The 16,428-nt window shown below is 53.4% G+C and overlaps 1 protein-coding gene across 1 annotated transcript in view; it reads left to right on the top strand.

Moving 5' to 3' along the window:
• The window catches only part of COL22A1 (collagen type XXII alpha 1 chain), a 268,939-nt gene that overhangs the window by 15,681 nt on the left and 236,830 nt on the right, over positions 1–16,428 (top strand). Inside the window, exons 2-3 of the mRNA XM_051844068.3 lie at positions 10,649–10,811; positions 15,668–16,234. Coding sequence (XP_051700028.3) covers positions 10,694–10,811; positions 15,668–16,234 — 685 coding nt within the window. The 5' untranslated portion in view covers positions 10,649–10,693. The remainder of the gene's footprint in view (positions 1–10,648; positions 10,812–15,667; positions 16,235–16,428) is intronic.

The following is a 16,428-nucleotide window of genomic DNA, read 5'->3' as shown; positions in this document are numbered from 1 at the left end:
CTTCCCCTCTAGGCAATGCATCACTCTTCTTAGACTCTTCTTATTCGGAGTTTTGTCTTTAGTTTTCACAAGTCTGATCATGGTGTGCTCTGGTGTGCATTTCATCGGGTTCATGTTTGGGGGAGACAGGATCCATAGCTCAGTGTGTTTGAGAGTTTTCCATCTGCTATTTCTCAGAATCTTGTCAGTCCTGTGTTCCCTCTCCTCTCCTTCACGGACTCCTATGATACCGATGTTTGTTGCTGCCTCTAAGATTCCACCTGTCGTCTTCCTGGTGGTGTTCAGGTGGGGAATGCTATCGGTCTGTTTGCTGGTTCCTCGCTCTGTTGTTTCGCCACCAGCCTGCTATGGGGCTGGCCTTGAGATAACTGAATGTGAGTCACTGCACTTTTAGCTGCCGGATTTCCCTCTGGTTCTGTTCCATCTTCTCTTTCTCCACTGAGAATTTCTGTTTTTCCATCGTTTCAAGAGTGTGTTATTGTTCCTTGAAGCATTTCTATGATTTCTGCCTTTTTAACATGCTTGTCAGGACGTCTGAGCTTTTGCGGTGTTGGAGTCGGTTGGATTTTCTCACTCAGAAATTGTCCTGGTTCTTGGCGTGACGAGTGCCTGGCAGTCGTGTTGTTGACACTTTGGTGTCAGCCTGTGCAGGTCTGGGTTCTGCTCGTTTGAGTGTTGAGCAGTCACCTTGTGTGGAGCCAGCGAGATGGTTGGGTGGTGCTGGATGCTCGGCTCCTGGTGGGGCCTTGCTGGTACTGCTCTGACAGCATAGCCAGGGCTTTCAGTAGCAGGAAAATACTGGATTGGGAGAAGGAAAGCAAAGACACGGGAATGCACAGCGTGCTCACGCGTACATACTTACAAGAGCAGAAATGAAGCCGCGCTGGTGTCTGAGAAGGGCCGGAGTGGCTCCCCTCCTTCCTCTGGCTCTCACCTGAGCCCTCATTCCCACCTGGAGCTCTGCCTGCCGCCCCCTCCCTGCATTTCCAGTTGTGCCTGCAGCCCTGACTTCTGAATGCCAAACCCAAGTGGCCACTGGCCTTTGGCCTTTGGCCTCTGCATCTGGCTGCCTTGCAGGTGCCTTCCGCTCACCTCAGTAGGTGCAGGCTGATGTCATTGTAGCATCCCTGTTACTGACTGGTGCCGCTAGCCGTACTGGGAACTGGGCCTGTCAGATGGCTCCTGTCCGTCTGTCCGCTCCCTCCCTGCCAGTCCCCTGGGATTGCAGTCTGCAGCCCAGCTGTCTCAGGGGAAGGTTGTTGGCATCTCTTTCGGTTGTTGTTGCAACTTTGTCCCTGTTCCCTGGAACCCATCCTTCGTGGGTTCCTCAGTGACATTAGCACTTGCCACTGCCCTGCAGGCAAAGAGCCACTGGCCCCAGGGGGTCTCTGAGCAAAGCCTGAGCCCCTTGTCGGGGTCACTGCACAAGTCGCCGGCTGCCTTTGTGAATGGCCTTTCCTCACCTTTGAACGCCTGCAGCTCCACCAATCCCGGCTCCGGCCCCAGGCTGAGTTTTCATCATTCTCTCTCCCCACCTCCAAACCACTGTGCTGCTTGCTTCCTCCTGTTTATCCCCACCAGCCTTTCCAGGCTCAACTCCGGTATGCTCACCTCCAGGAAGCCTTCCCTGGGCTGCCAGGCTGGGTCAGGGTCTTGTCCTCTGTTAGAGCCCTCACTGCAGTCCCATAGAAGCATCACCTTGCGTGTCTGCTTCCAACCATTAGATTGCCGACTCTTGGGACAAACTGCAGTGTGAACTATTGCACCTACATTCCGGGCACGAGTGAGTCCTCCCCTAAATCGATGAAATCCCAGCCCCCGACATGATCCCTGGCACCTGCGGTCTCTGAGTAGCTCAGGTGATGAGTCTCCCCTTGTCAGCATCTTGCTTGGTGCAAGCTTTCACACCCACCTTATCGTGGAATCCTCCAGAAGTCTCAGAAGTAGGGGACGTGGTTCCTCTGTTACAGGCGAAAAAATTAAGGAGTGGAAACTAATAAAATAGCTTCCCCCAGCACTCTCTGATGCCAGATGTAGCCTCGTATTTTAGCCTGTAGTCTCTCATTTAATGAAGCCCAACAAACTTGCGACGTGAGTTGTTTTATGCCTACTTTGTACTCAAAACGGTTGAGGCTCAGTGACTTTCCCTGGACTGCACGTCTGGCAAGTGCAGTGCTGGAACTGGACACAGGGATTCTGACTAAGAAGCTTTGTGACTGTGCCTGCTGCCCTGAGAGATGTCACATCCCGGGGGCAAGTCTGGTTTGGTCTGGTCTGGTGTGTTTAAAAAAAAAAGAAGACGACTCCATATCTATTTGTTTCTGAAGGTTCCTTCCTGCAAATCCCACTCAGTGAAGTTCAAGTCCAGCACGCAGCTCTGGGCAGTGCTGCTGGGACAGAAGCCACCCGCTGTGACCCACATGCGCATCACGGAAGGCTCAGCAGGGCCAGGCCAGAGGCTCTGAGCTGGGCCTGTGATCTAAAGATGTAGTTCAGCGGTGTGGACACAGCTACCCCAGACCCTGTGTCTGCCCAGATTCCTGCCTGGGACATGGCACATCACCCCAGCAACCCAGCAGTGGTGCCTCGTCCCCCAGCCCCCTCTCCCGGTGGGCAGCGGCCAGACCCCGTGTCAGCCAGACCTCGGACTGAGTCCAGGCCGCCCTCTTGGTGTGCTGAATCTCTTTCTCTCTCTAAATTGCTTTCTGTTCAGTGTTTGGCCTGCCCCCTCCTCTGGGTCCCTGGATAAGGAATGCTGGTTGCTATGGCAACGGGTTGGCTTCTGGAAGGAACTCAGCTCAGTAAATTAATTGCTGGATTTTTGGGGACTAATGGCAGAACTCTGCCTCCCAGGGGCAGGGGTGTGGCCTGCATCATGCCAGCCTGGCAGCTCACCCCCGGGAGCGGTTCAGGGGCAGTGAGAGATAGGGATTGTAGCACTCCACGCCCGCAGGAGCTGTAGCCTGAAACCTGAGCACTTGCTCTATGCCAGGCTTTGTGCTGTGTGCTTTGCAGGAATCTTTTTGCGCACCCTCCACCTGCTCGCTGGGGGAGCAGAACTGGGCTCCTGCTTGTGGGTAGAGGGACTGAGGGTGAGACCTGCCCGTCCACTTCACCAGGAGCAAAGCCAGGGTTTCATCAGGCCAGCTTGTGCAGTGTGCCTGGTGCTGTGTCCCTTTTCTGCCGTCTCTTCCCAAGATAGAAGCAGACGGGATGCCTCCCAACTCATCCTAGGAAGCCAGCATCACCCTAATAACAAATCCAAAGACGTGAGAACAGGAAGCTTCCGCATCTTAGGAACACAGAAGCCAACAATCCTCAACAGGATGTTAGCAGATCAAATCCCAGGATGCATCATGACCAAGAGGGACTTATTCCAAGTACACAAGGCTGGCTCAACAGCTCCCCCCAATCAGTTAATGTAGCCACAGGCCGAGGACCACTTTCTCCTCCCTCTGGGGATTTTCTGAGTGTCCCCCAGCGAGTCTCGCCCTTTGCCTTCTGAATCCCCTGTCCTCCCCATCTGTGAGTGGGTGCTGCACCAGTCGGGTTTTGACCTTGTCCAGAAGTCAGTAGAGCAAGCGGGTCTCTGGGTTTGCAGCCGAGGTATGTGTTCCTAGCTCCTCGCCCCTTCCTCCGCCTTGGCACCTGCTCTGATAGGGGAACGTTCAGCCTCTGGCGGCTGAGTGTGATGTCAGCTGTGGGTTTTTCATGCACAGCCTTTATCATTGTGGAGGAAGTGTCCTTACAATCTTAGTTGATTGTGTGTTTTTTCTTGATACGGTGTTGGATTTTGCCAAACACTTTTTCTTCATCAACTTGGATCACCATGTGTTTTTCCCCGTCCTTCTTTTTAATTTATTTTATTAATATAAAGAGCAGACATTCCATGTGGTTCATAGATACAATCCTGAGAATACAATGACACTTCCCTCCTCCTTCCTTCCTTTTTTAGTTTTTGCTTTATAGTCACACACTTAGTGCACCACTAAGAGCTCAGCAGGTATGCTGGCGCCGCGGCTCACTAGGCTAATCCTCCACCTGTGGCACCGGCACACTGGGTTCTAGTCCCCATCGGGGCGCCGGATTCTGTCTTGGTTGCTCCTCTTCCAGGCCAGCTCTCTGCTATGGCCCAGGAAGGCAGTGGAGGATGGCCCAAGTCCTTGGGTCCTGCACCTGCATGGGAGACCAGGAGAAGCATCTGGCTCCTGCCTTCAGATCAGCGTGGTGCGCTGGCCACAGCGGCCATTGGAGGGTGAACCAACGGAAAAAGGAAGACCTTTCTCTCTCTCTCTCTCTCTCTCTCACTGTCCACTCTGCCTGTCCAAAAAAAAAAAAAAAAAAACTCAGCAGGTAAAAAGCAGAAAGTCCATGTTCATCAGAAATATTGACAAGATCCATAAACAATAACCAAATCCCACGATGTCACCTTCAGATACATTAAAATTTTTTTGTACTCTAAATGTTAGCTGCCACAAATCAGAAAAACTATTTGTCTTTTTTGGTCTGGCTTATTCACTAAGCATACTGTTTTTAAGTTGCATCATTGTGTTGCAAAAAGCAGGGTTTCATTCTTTTTTATGGCTGAGTAGTATACCACAGTGTATATATGCCACCATTTCATTATCCAGTCGTCAGTTGGTGGACATCTGAGTTGATTCCCTATCTTAGCTATCATGAATTGAGAGGCTGTGAATGTGGGGCTCCAGCTAACTCTGTCATATGCTGATTCCATTCCCTTTTGGTAAATTCCCAGGATTCATCTGTTGCTGTTTTGCATTACACTGATGAATTCTTGTGAAATGAGCCAACCTCACATTCCTGAGGCAATTTCCCTTGATTGTGCTAATACTTCTAATATGCCGTTGAATTTTGTCTTCTTTTGAGTCCATTTGTGTCTATATCCACATGGGATATTGGTCAGTTTTCTGTAGTGTGTATGTGTATTTGGGAGAATATATGACAGATTGCTGCACAAAACCTGGAGTGTGCAGCTTACATGGAGCTCAGTTGCTGCAGTGATGGAAATTATCAAATTTCCCAATCCTCGGAGAATTCCAAGCAATGGTGGATGCCGCCATTTTTTTAATCTCCCCACATCCACTTTCTTATTTCATAAAAAAATGGTGACTCAGTAGTTGCTGATATTCACATTTGTTGAATCTATGGAGATCCTGGAAGGAGAGTGGTGTTGGTGTGCCAAAGAGCTCTGCTTCAAGTCCCAGGCCCTTCTCCAGCCAACTGGGTGGCCTGTGGAGAGAAGTCTGCACCTCTGTGCCCTCCTGCACCAAATGGAAATGACAGTGCTTGCCACGAAGGCCACATGCAATCATGCAGCAGCTAGACGGTGCCCAGCACATGGAGCTGACAAATGCCAGCTATTCCACTGCTTTCTTGGCTCGATGGTGATGTCTGCCTCCTTCTAATGAATGACTCCTGGCTACCTCAACATAGCATGGTAGGATAATAGTATCAGATGCTGGCCAGTCTTCATGTATCCTCACATCTGGTATTTATTGGGTGCCCACTGTGTGCCAGGAACTGTTTTAGATGCTGGGCTCCAGACTGAGCAAGACAGACAGGTCCTAGGTTCCATGCAGCTTGCAAGATGAGAAGTGTGGGCAGTCAGTGTGACTTGCTGAGACTCTCTGTCCCTCCTCTCCCTGGGACCTCTGCTTCCTGACCGTGGAATTCTGCCTCTACACCTCCCATTTGGGACCATGCCTTTCTCCTTAGCCTTGTGGCTGCTTCTTGCTGGTCTCTGAGTGCTGTCATCCAGGTCTTCAGGCACCGGGCACTCAACGGTGACCGTCAGTACTCTGGCAAGATGAGTGTGCTTTGTCTCTGAGTCTGTGAGTGCCTTCCATGGGTGGCACCGCATCATTTGCCCACCCGCCCTCAGCAGTGGCCTATGAGGAAGACTGGCGAATAATGGTTAATGTGTATCACAGGTGAAATATATGAACTGGTGTCCCTGTCCAGTACCTGGGTTTGGACAGTGACAAATACTTTTTATTTTGACAGGCAGAGTTAGAGACAGAGAGAAAGGTCTTCCTTCCGTTGGTTCACCCCCAAGATGGCCACTACGGTCCATGTGCTGCACCGATACAAAGCCAGGAGCCAGGTGCTTCCTCCTGGTCTCCCATACGGGTGCAGGGCGCAAACACTTGGTCCATCCTCCACTGCCCTCCCGGGCCACAGCAGAGAGCTGGCCTGGAAGAGGGACAACCGGGACAGAATCCGGCGCCCCAACCGGACTAGAACGTGGGGTGCTGGCACCACAGGTGGAGGATTAGCCTAGTGAGCCGCTGCGCTGGCCGACAAATACTTTTAGAAGTGGACTCCTAATGAGGATAAGATACAAAGAAGGGGACGTACACTTAGCTAGTGGACCTCACAGGTCAAAGGGATGCAGAAACCCAGAAGCAACATCTCTCCTGTTGACTGGGCAAAGCTGGAGGGTTGAGGAGTCAGCGTGGTGAGGGAGGCACTGGCACGTGTCTTTATGTGGCTGGCGGCAGTGGGAATCAGCACCACTTTTTAGGAAAACAATCTGTGATTCCACTCAGAGTCCTTACAAAACTCGTAGGACCTCTACGTGTTTCCCTACAAACTGACCCTCAGAGACTAATTAACCGTGGACAAAACTTAGGTACAAAGATATCCTCTGTAACTTCCCAAACATATAAAATGGCCCATTAAATGCCCTCAAAGTGTAAGTCATGATCAAAATAAAATCTGTGGACAGGTATAGCTCTGGACAGCCGAAAGTGTAGATGTTTGGAGGATTTTAGGATGGAGCTACGTGGCCAAGGTGGTACTGAGAGAGAATGACCCACCACATGGGATGATGCAGAGTAACCCGGCAAGGAGGCTGGGCTCTGGCCCCACTAATGGGGCTGTGGGGCTTTGATCTTTCCACCCTGTCATTTGTTTCCTATGAATGGAGGGAGGTGGTGGTACCTGGCTCATAGCATGAACCTGAGAATGACAGAAGATGCCAGAGGGGTCTTCCAAAATGTCATAGAAAATGCGTATTATGAAAAAAAAAAAAACTATGTGAATTTTAAAAACTTTTGCATCAAAATAAACTGGCATTTTAATTCCATTTCTTCTTTCTAGGATTTGTTTATTTGAGAGGCAGAGTTTCAAGCAGAAAGAGGGAGAGACATAGAGAAAGGTCTTCCATTTGTTGGTTCACTCCCCAGATGGCTGCAGGAGCTTCTTCCAGGTCTCCCGTTTGGGTGCAGGGGCCCAAGTACTTGGGCCGTCTTCCAGTGTTATCCCAGGCCATCAGTAGGGAGCTGGATCAAAAGTGGAGCAGCCTGGGCTTGAACCAACGTCCATATGGGATGCTGGCGTGGGAGGTGGAGGTTTAACCTATTATGTACACCACAGTGCCGGTTCCTAATTCCATTTTCCCATGAACCCATGAACTTCGTGAAGTGCCTCGTACATGGACAAAAACTACTGAGCCCATTCTTGGAGTGAGCACTTACTATTCTTCACTGTAACAGGCATTAGGCTATCTTTTCTGTTGGTGAAGAAGAAAGATCTGGTTTGGGTACCACTGGGCCAACCACAGTGGGGGAGAGGAGTGGTGCCTGGACAATGTGATGTCCATGAACCACCAATAGTCATGCTCTCCGAGTTCTGTGTCCTCTGTGCCAGCCAACGTATCAATCTCCCCGTTCTTTCTCCCCTCTCGCCTTCTCCCTTCAAATACGAGTGTTAACAGAGCGCCTGCCTCGTGCTGATCCCTGAGCTGCAGAAACAAAGAAACCACCATCCCTGTCCCCCAGGAGCCTCCATCCTCGGGAGGAGGCACGCACAGGGGCCAGTAACTGCAGAGTGCTGTGGCCGGGGCTCAGCCGGGCCCCATGGGCACTTACAGCTCTTCCAGCTACAGGGAGGGGCAGCACTTGGTTCAGTCCTCGTCACCCAGCAGTGAGATGTGGAAGGACTGGAGGTCGAAGTGGGTATGGGGAATGATGCCTGCCCTATGTGAGGGGTGACGGAGTGCCCCCCAGGCCTGCAGATGGGACTGTGTCTGCAGAGTTGCGGCTGTGGAGGAATCCTGAGTGGGCTGTGAGGATGAAAGTGACGAGGGGAGATTGTCGGTGATTTGATGCAACACCCAGTGCAGGGCTGTGCTTTCACTGATAGAGGTGTCCACGTGGTGCATTCAGTGCAGGGGCACACGTTGGCATTTGATATGCACGGGGGGCATTTGAAGGCTTGTGGGCCTGGCTGCTGGCTGGGTTTGCTGGCCACAGAGTGTGCAATCCCTGCTCACCACTGCTAGGAGCGTGACCTGGGCTGAGGTCAGTCTGTGAGGTGGGCATGGCCACAAGTGAGGCCCAGCTGGAGAAGGCTTCATGGGATGGAGAAAAAACCCTCACAGAGTTCAGGAGCCTCGGGTGCTGGGACCCCAGAGCACACAGGCTTTGTGGCTTTGGGCGCTTTTGTGCCTGCTTCCCTGGATGGTGCATGTGGCGCAGGAGGGAGGCAGGACCCCAGAGACTGCTGTACCTGTGCTTCTCATCAGGCTCAGCACAGGGGATATTTTCTTCACAGCTCATCCAGGTTTTTGGAAGCTCTCTTCTGACCCAGCAGAATATTGGAAATTGTTTTAGATCGTCATTGGTGAAAGCTGAAATGTTGATATTATTCAGAAAAAATCCTCAACATCACACACACACACACACGCGCGCGTGCGCACGCATTCACACCCCTATTGGGCTTGCTTCCCCTGCGTCTGCACATCACCTCTCAGCCCTGGTCCAGGTCACTGGGGGTGGCTCGTGGCTGCAAGGACACTAGTGCTCAGACATATTTTCATAGACCTCTGTGGCCTTTCATGGACCACTTTAATGCCTGCCTCCCATCAGCACTTTGCAAAGAAAGGCCGAGTGACTTTGCTCCCCTGCCACCTGCTTCCTATGTTTCTCTTTATTAAAATCTGAAGAAAGTACTCTCCTGATAACTTGAAAGACAGTAACTCTTAGGATGATTCTCCTGATGCCTTTGAAATAACTTCCCCAGCACTGCAAGCACTGAGTTCCGGGATCCCTTGCAGGATTTTTGTTTTCCTTCAGCCACATACGTGGGCTGAGCAAGCGGGAGGGGCTGTGACCTTTGCCAAGCTGTCAGCTGGGCATCAGCCTCCAGGGACCACGCGGCTGGCAGGGCAGGCAATGGGAAAGTAGCCAGAGTCGTAGCCTCCTGCGGATGGGAGGGAGCCTAGGGTTCGTGTGGGGGCAGCTGGGGGGGTGTCTCATCCCGGGGTGGGGGTCATCATGCGATGTCTGGGAGGGGCTTTCTGAACTGAGCATTGCCAGGGCTGTCAGGGAGGACAGAGGGAATCTCAGACAGAGGGAAGCCTGCCACAAAAGCAAGGGGGTCTCGCAGACCCCGCACATGGGTGGGAAACTGCAAGAAATGTCACAGCTGCCAGGTGCAGCCTGGAGGAGCAGAGAGGAGAGACAGGAGTGGGGAGGTGAGAGGGGAGAGGCCAGACTGGACGGGAGCGGAGGGGAGAGGCCAGGCTGGACAGGAGTGGAGTTGAGAGGCCATCTGGACGGGGCAGAGGTGAGAGGGGACAGGTCAGGCCGGGCAGGAGTGGAGTTGAGAGGTCATCTGGATGGGCAGAGGTGAGAGGGGACAGGTCAGGCTGGACAGGAGTGGAGTTGAGAGGTCATCTGGATGGGGCAGAGGTGAGAGGGGACAGGTCAGGCTGGGCAGGAGTGGAGTTGAGAGGTCATCTGGATGGGCAGAGGTGAGAGGGGACAGGTCAGGCTGGACAGGAGTGGAGTTGAGAGGTCATCTGGATGGGGCAGAGGTGAGAGGGGACAGGTCAGGCTGGGCAGGAGTGGAGTTGAGAGGTCATCTGGACGAGGCAGAGGTGAGAGGGGACAGGTCAGGCCGGGTAGGAGTGGAGTTGAGAGGTCATCCGGATGGGGCAGAGGTGAGAGGAGAGAGGCCAGGCTGGACGGGAGTGGAGTTGAGAGGTCATCTGGATGGGAGCAGAGGGGAGAGGGGACAGGTCAGGCTGGACAGGAGTGGAGTTGAGAGGCCATCTGGATGGGGCAGAGGTGAGAGGGGAGAGGTCAGGCTGGGCAGGAGTGGAGGGAAGAGGTCATCTGGACGGGGCAGAGGTGAGAGGGGACAGGTCAGGCTGGACAGGAGTGGAGTTGAGAGGTCATCTGGACGGGGCAGAGGTGAGAGGGGACAGGTCAGGCCGGGCAGGAGTGGAGTTGAGAGGTCATCTGGATGGGGCAGAGGTGAGAGGGGACAGGTCAGGCTGTCCTGTAATAGCAGGCATGTGAGCCGTATCCAGTAGGGGACAAGGATTGCATTGTTGCAGGATCTTACACAGGAGCTGCTGTGGGCACCTGTGGCACCACAGGCCTCTCTGACTCCGTTCTGTGGTCCCGTGTACTGGCCGGTACTCAGTACACGTCTCCTGTTTGGGTAGATGGAGGGACACCTGGGCCAGCCGCTGAAAGGCTCTTCAGGAGGCCGTGCCGTGGACCCGGGAACAGCTGACAGGCCCGGAGGCTGCGGGAGGCCGGGTGCAGCGACTCCTCCGCGCTCCTGGGGCCTCCAGGGGAGAGCTGCTCCTCACAGGGTGTCCTTCTCCACACAGGAAATGCCCCACTAGAGCCGAGCGCTGTCACTTCTCGACCAAGAAATGCCAGCTCCCAAGCCCAGGAGCGTCATGGGCGGCCTCCCAGGGAACGCCGTGGCCTGCCTTCTCGGGATGCTTCTGCTGTGGAGTGGACACGGCGGCTGCCAGGCCCAGCGGGCAGGTGGGCATCAGGCTGTGGCACGCTGGTGTCCAGCCGGCAGTGTGCACGTCCTGGTGTGAGAGTGCGTGAGGGGTGGAGGGAGAACGAGCCGCTCTCGGTCACTGCTGGCTATCAAATGTCCTTGAGCCTCCCCATCAGGTAGGTGTGTGTAGGCCGGGGACCCTGCTGTGCTGTCCTGCTCTGGGAAGGCTTCGGGACACCTTCCTGGGGAGCCGACACTGTGGAGCCGGCCAGCAGGGGCAGCCTTGGCCCGAGGAGGACAGACTTGCAGAGAAGACTGAAGGCCGGGAGGGCCCAGGGGGCTGCTTGGGCTCTCCTCTCCGAGGGTCCCAGCCATGGGGAAAGCTGCCTGTCAGTGCTGGGCCAGGAGGGAGGGGGCGGGAGCCAGCTGTGTCCTCAACACCCAGCACTGTGCCTGTGCCCTGGGGACCCTCCTGGATGGGACGCGCACGGACTGCTCACAGGATGGCGGGGAGAGCACCTGTTGCTGGACCCAGGGTGTGAAATGCTGTCCCATTTCACAGATGAGCTAAAGAGCCCAGAGGCAAGGCTGTGAGTGAGGACACAGGGAGTGACCAGCTAAGGCTTCCCTCCCTCCCTTCCGGGTCTCAGCAGCAAAGGAGTTCACGTTGCTTCTGCAGAGGCTCACAGATTCCTTCATGCTTTCTGCCTCTCCTGAGCCTCTCGAAGATGGTCATAACACTGACCTGTGAGGAGCCTGGGCCTTCTGTGCTTGGTGAGCCGACCCCAAGTGCACAAAGGGAGAGGCCCCAGCTCCTGTGTGCCCTCGTCTCCCACTGTTGAAGGGGGCCTGAGGGAGGCAGACTCCTGTCGGGGGTGGCCTGCCACAGTGCCCTCTCTGCATGTCACACTCAATCCCCACACGCCCACCATCCAGCCCCCTGGAGAAACTGGGCAGCGAGCTCAGAAGGGCCCCTCGGCGATGCCTCCCACACGAGGGAATCTTCTGCAGCCCTAGACAATTTGCTGTAGGATTACAGCCTGCAGCTGGACCCTGCCTGGCCCCCGGGAGCAATTATCCCGAGCAGGCTGGGATAGGATTGTCCCAGGGACAAAAACGTGACCTTCTGTGTCGGAGAGAAACTCCCCAGGAGTTATCTGTGAGTCCACACATCTGGGCAAACACACTGCAAAGCCCTAATCCGTTAGGGCTCGGTCCTGCCAGGCAGGGCTGCCGCTCGGCTCCTGATGTGCCTGCTACAGCTTGGCTTCTGAAAACCAGAGGGCACAGTGGGTGTGGAACAGTCCAGGGTGGCCTGGGCTCAGCCCAGATAGGGAAGAGTGTGTGTGTGTGTGAGATCATGCATGTATGTGTGACAGTGTGCATGTAGTGGGTGCATGTGAGTCTATGTGAAGATAAAGACCTTTGTTTTTCTGTTTTATGAACTTAATTCATTGCCTGCAGATATAAATCAGAAAATACAAAATAATCGAATTCACTCCCAGCTCTGTTTGTCATAGGGAAGCCATGTTTCGGACTGCAGTTTTTCCTGTGCATTCATACAAAATTGCACACGCAGACAGGCAAATGTAGTTTTCATTCCTGAAATTCTGTCTTTTGAGGGTACTTGAAAAGCTCATGGAATCAAAAGGTAAATTTATTTTGGAACAAAAGATGTTGGAATTCAGGCATCACTTTTTTGTAATACACATTTTCCATGAAGTTTCTGAAAAAACCTTTCTATGCATGCATTTCAAAATTTTTGCACCAAAATAGTTTTCTTTTAGTTCCATTTTTCATGAGGTTTTTTTTTTTTTTTTTTTTTTGACAGGCAGAGTGGACAGTGAGAGAGACAGAAAGGTCTTTGCCGTTGGTTCACCCTCCAATGGCTGCCGCAGCCGGCACGCTGCAGCCGGCGCACCGCGCTGATCCGATGGCAGGAGCCAGGAGCCAGGTGCTTCTCCTGGTCTCCCATGGGGTGCAGGGCCCAAGTACTTGGGCCATCCTCCACTGCACTCCCGGGCCACAGCAGAGAGCTGGCCTGGAAGAGGGGCAACTGGGACAGAATCCAGTGCCCCGACCGGGACTAGATCCCGGTGTGCCAGCGCCGCAAGGCGGAGGATTAGCCTAGTGAGCCATGGCGCTGACCTTTCATGAGCTTTTTGAAGTACCCTCCTACTATTCAAAATGTTTTTTTTTTTTTAAAGATTTATTTATTTGAAAGTTGGAGTTATACACAGAGAGAAGGAAAGGCAGAGAGAGAGATGAGAAAAAGAGGTCCTCTATCCATTGGTTCACTCCCCAGTTGGACACAATGGCCAGAGCTGCGCCCATCTGAAGCCAGGAGCTCCTTACAGGTCTCCCACACGGGTGCAGGGGCCCGATGACTTAGGCCATCTGCTGCTGCTTTCCCATGCCATAGCAGAGAGCTGGATTAGAAGAGGAGCAGCTGGGACTCGAACCAGCGCGCATATGGGATGCCAGCACTGCAGGCAGCAGCTTTTCCTGCTAGGCCACAGTGCCGGCCCCAATATTCAGAGTGTTTTATATACAGTTTTTCACACCTGACACTGTACTGAAAAAATGGCTGAGTGTTGGTAAGCAAGCATTCTTTTTTTTTTTTTTTTTTTAAGATTTATTTATTTATTTGGAAGGCAGAGTTAGAGAGCAAGAGTGAGCCAGCTTCCCCAAATGGCTGCAGTGGCCTGGGCTGGGCCGATCCAAAGCCAGGAGCTTCTTCTAAGTCTCCCATAGGAGTGCAGAGACCCAAGCACTTGGGCCATCTTCCACTGCTTTCCATGGCACATTAGCAGGGAGCTGGATCAGAAGTGGAGTAATCAGGACTTGAACTGGTGCCCATATGGGATGCCAGTTCCTCCAGGTGATGCCTTTACCCTCTATGCCACAGCACCAATCCCAAACATTTCTTTTTTAAAAAATATTTATTATTTGAAAGGCAGAGTTATAGAGAAAGTGAGAGAGAGGGAAGGAGAGAAGGGTATCTTCCATCCACTGGCTCACTCCCAAAATGGCTGCCATGGGCTCAGGTTTGGGCAAGGCCAAAGCCAGGGCACCTGGAATCCACATGGGCAGCTGGGCTCCAAGCACCTGGGCCATCCTCCCCTGCCTTGCCAGGCACGTTAGCAGGGAGCTGGGCTGGAAGTGGAGCAGCTGGGACTTGAGGCCATGCTCCAATAGGATGCCAGCATTAACCTGCTGCGCCAGGACACTGGCCCCAGGTAAGGATTTCTTACAGCTGTGCTGCTCACAGATGTTCCGCTGCCTGAATGCATAATAACTTATTTAAGTAATTCCATATGCATGAGCCTGTAGGCTGTCTCCAGGATTTTCCTGGTTTTGCTTCTGTGCACTTCCTTATGCATTTACCTGATGGTTTTCCTGTGGAAATCCCATATTTGGAATTGGCAGGCAAGAAGATGCCCTCCTTAATGAGGCTTTCGTAACCCTGAGAGCGTGTCTGATGAATTTCATGACCATTTGGTGAGCAGACACCTTCTCGAATTCTCATGTACCCTGGCTACCATCAGTCTTTTTGCCTTTGCATTTTTCTTTTCTTTGCAATCTGATACTTTTTTGCCTTTTTTTTTATAAATTATTTATTTCAGAAACCGAGAGATAGAGACAGAGTTCCTATATGCTAGTACACTCACCAAGTGCCCACATAGCCAGGGCTGCACCAGGTCAAAACCAGGAGGGGGAACTCAGTCTGGGTCTCGCGTGGAGGTGGCAGGGACCCAAATACTTGAGCCATCAACTGCTGTGTCCCAGGGTGTGCGTTAGTAAGAAGCTGGAATCAGGATGGAGCCGAGGCTTAAACCCCAGCTCTCCAGTGTGGGGTGTGGATATCCCAACCGGGGTCTTCACCACAGGCCAAATCCCACCCCTCTTGCTTTGTTTTTGCTGGGCCAGATGTTTGTGCCAGGTGTTCCCAAGGCCCGCTCCGCTGCTGCTTGGAACGACCACACCCCACATTCTGGAATATCAAGAACATCAACACTGGTGTTTCTTGCTAATTCCCTTGATGTTTGCACACACTTTGGAAAACACTTTTCTCATGTCATCTAAAAGTAAAATAGATGAGTAAGCTTCCTGCACAGGGTTGCTGTTGAGGCGAAAGAAATGAATTACAAAGCACCCTGTTTTGTTTAAAGCATCCTATTGTTTCTGTAATATTTCATGTATTAATTGAAGTATAGGATCATAAAAGCATTATAGAACTTCCATAAATTTATATTTAAAATATACAGGCACAGTTTATCAGTTGTCTTGGGGTGAAATACCATGAATGAGTTAAACATCCAACGAGAAAGCAGTGGCTAAGTCAGTTCTGTGCCCCCACGAGGTGGACCCTGTAGCCATGGAAACAGACTCAACCTGGAAATGGGTTTCCAGCTTATTGCCCGTTGTGGCAAGGGCAGCTTCTTCACCAGTGTCTGCCACGGCCATACCTCCAGTGGCAACGACACGAGAATAGAAAACAATCAAGTTTGCATTCTCACCATGGCTCCACAATGGCTGTCTCCGATGGATGGGAATATTTTAATGTAGCGGGATTAGTGGACATGCATTCTTTGTAGCAAGTTTAAAAAATAATGATTATGAAGCCAGTCTTGAGCATCAGCTACCAAAGGAGAGGCTACAGGGTTGGGGGTCTCCCTACAGGTTCATCTTTTTAAGGGCCCTCACAGCAACCCTGGGGAAAACTCATTACAGCTGCCATGTGAGAGCTGGGAAACCCCGCATCCAGGCCACGAGCCGGGGGAGGGGCAGGGCAGCAGGACCTGGCCCCTGGTCTGAGAGACCCCAGCAAGTGCACCCTCAGCCCCTAGAACCTGCCCTTGGCACTCCATATGCCCTCCCTCTCGCCCTGCAGGTTGCAAGAGCGTCCACTATGATCTCGTCTTCCTCTTGGACACCTCCTCCAGCGTGGGCAAGGAGGACTTTGAGAAGGTCCGGCAGTGGGTGGCCAACCTGGTGGACACCTTCGAGGTGGGCCCCGAGCACACCCGCGTGGGCGTGGTGCGCTACAGCGACCGGCCCTCCACGGCCTTTGAGCTAGGCCACTTCAGCTCCCGTGAGGAGGTGAAGGCGGCGGCTCGGCGCATCGCCTACCACGGCGGCAACACCAACACCGGCGACGCACTGCGCTTCATCACCGCCCGCAGCTTCTCGCCGCAAGCCGGTGGCCGCCCCGGGGACCGTGCCTTCCAGCAAGTGGCCATCCTGCTGACCGATGGCCGCAGCCAGGACCTGGTGCGCGACGCGGCGGCCGCAGCACACGCAGCCGGCATCCGCATCTTCGCCGTGGGCGTGGGCGAGGCACTGCGGGAAGAGCTGCATGAGATAGCCTCGGAGCCCACGTCCGCGCACGTCTTCCACGTGTCTGACTTCGACGCCATCGACAAGATCCGTGGCAAGCTGCGGCGCCGCCTGTGTGAGAGTGAGTGTGGGCTCCCCGCACGTGGGGCTCTGTCCTTCCCCTGGGTGGCGCCCTCACTGGGGGCCATTTGCAGAGATGGGCGGTGCACCAGGGCACACAGACAGCAGGTGCAGAGGTGGGCAGAGCCTGCCATCCCTAGGCGCTGCGTGCACCAGGTGGCACCCTCACAGTCTCACCCTTGCATCTGTTATGCA

This window comes from Oryctolagus cuniculus, chromosome 6, assembly GCF_051225735.1.
Source record: "Oryctolagus cuniculus isolate XC-2025 breed Fujian yellow rabbit chromosome 6, ASM5122573v1, whole genome shotgun sequence".
Classification (NCBI taxonomy): Eukaryota; Metazoa; Chordata; class Mammalia; order Lagomorpha; family Leporidae; genus Oryctolagus; species Oryctolagus cuniculus.
Note: the sequence above shows the minus strand (reverse complement) of the source record. Positions and strands in the feature narration are given on the sequence as shown.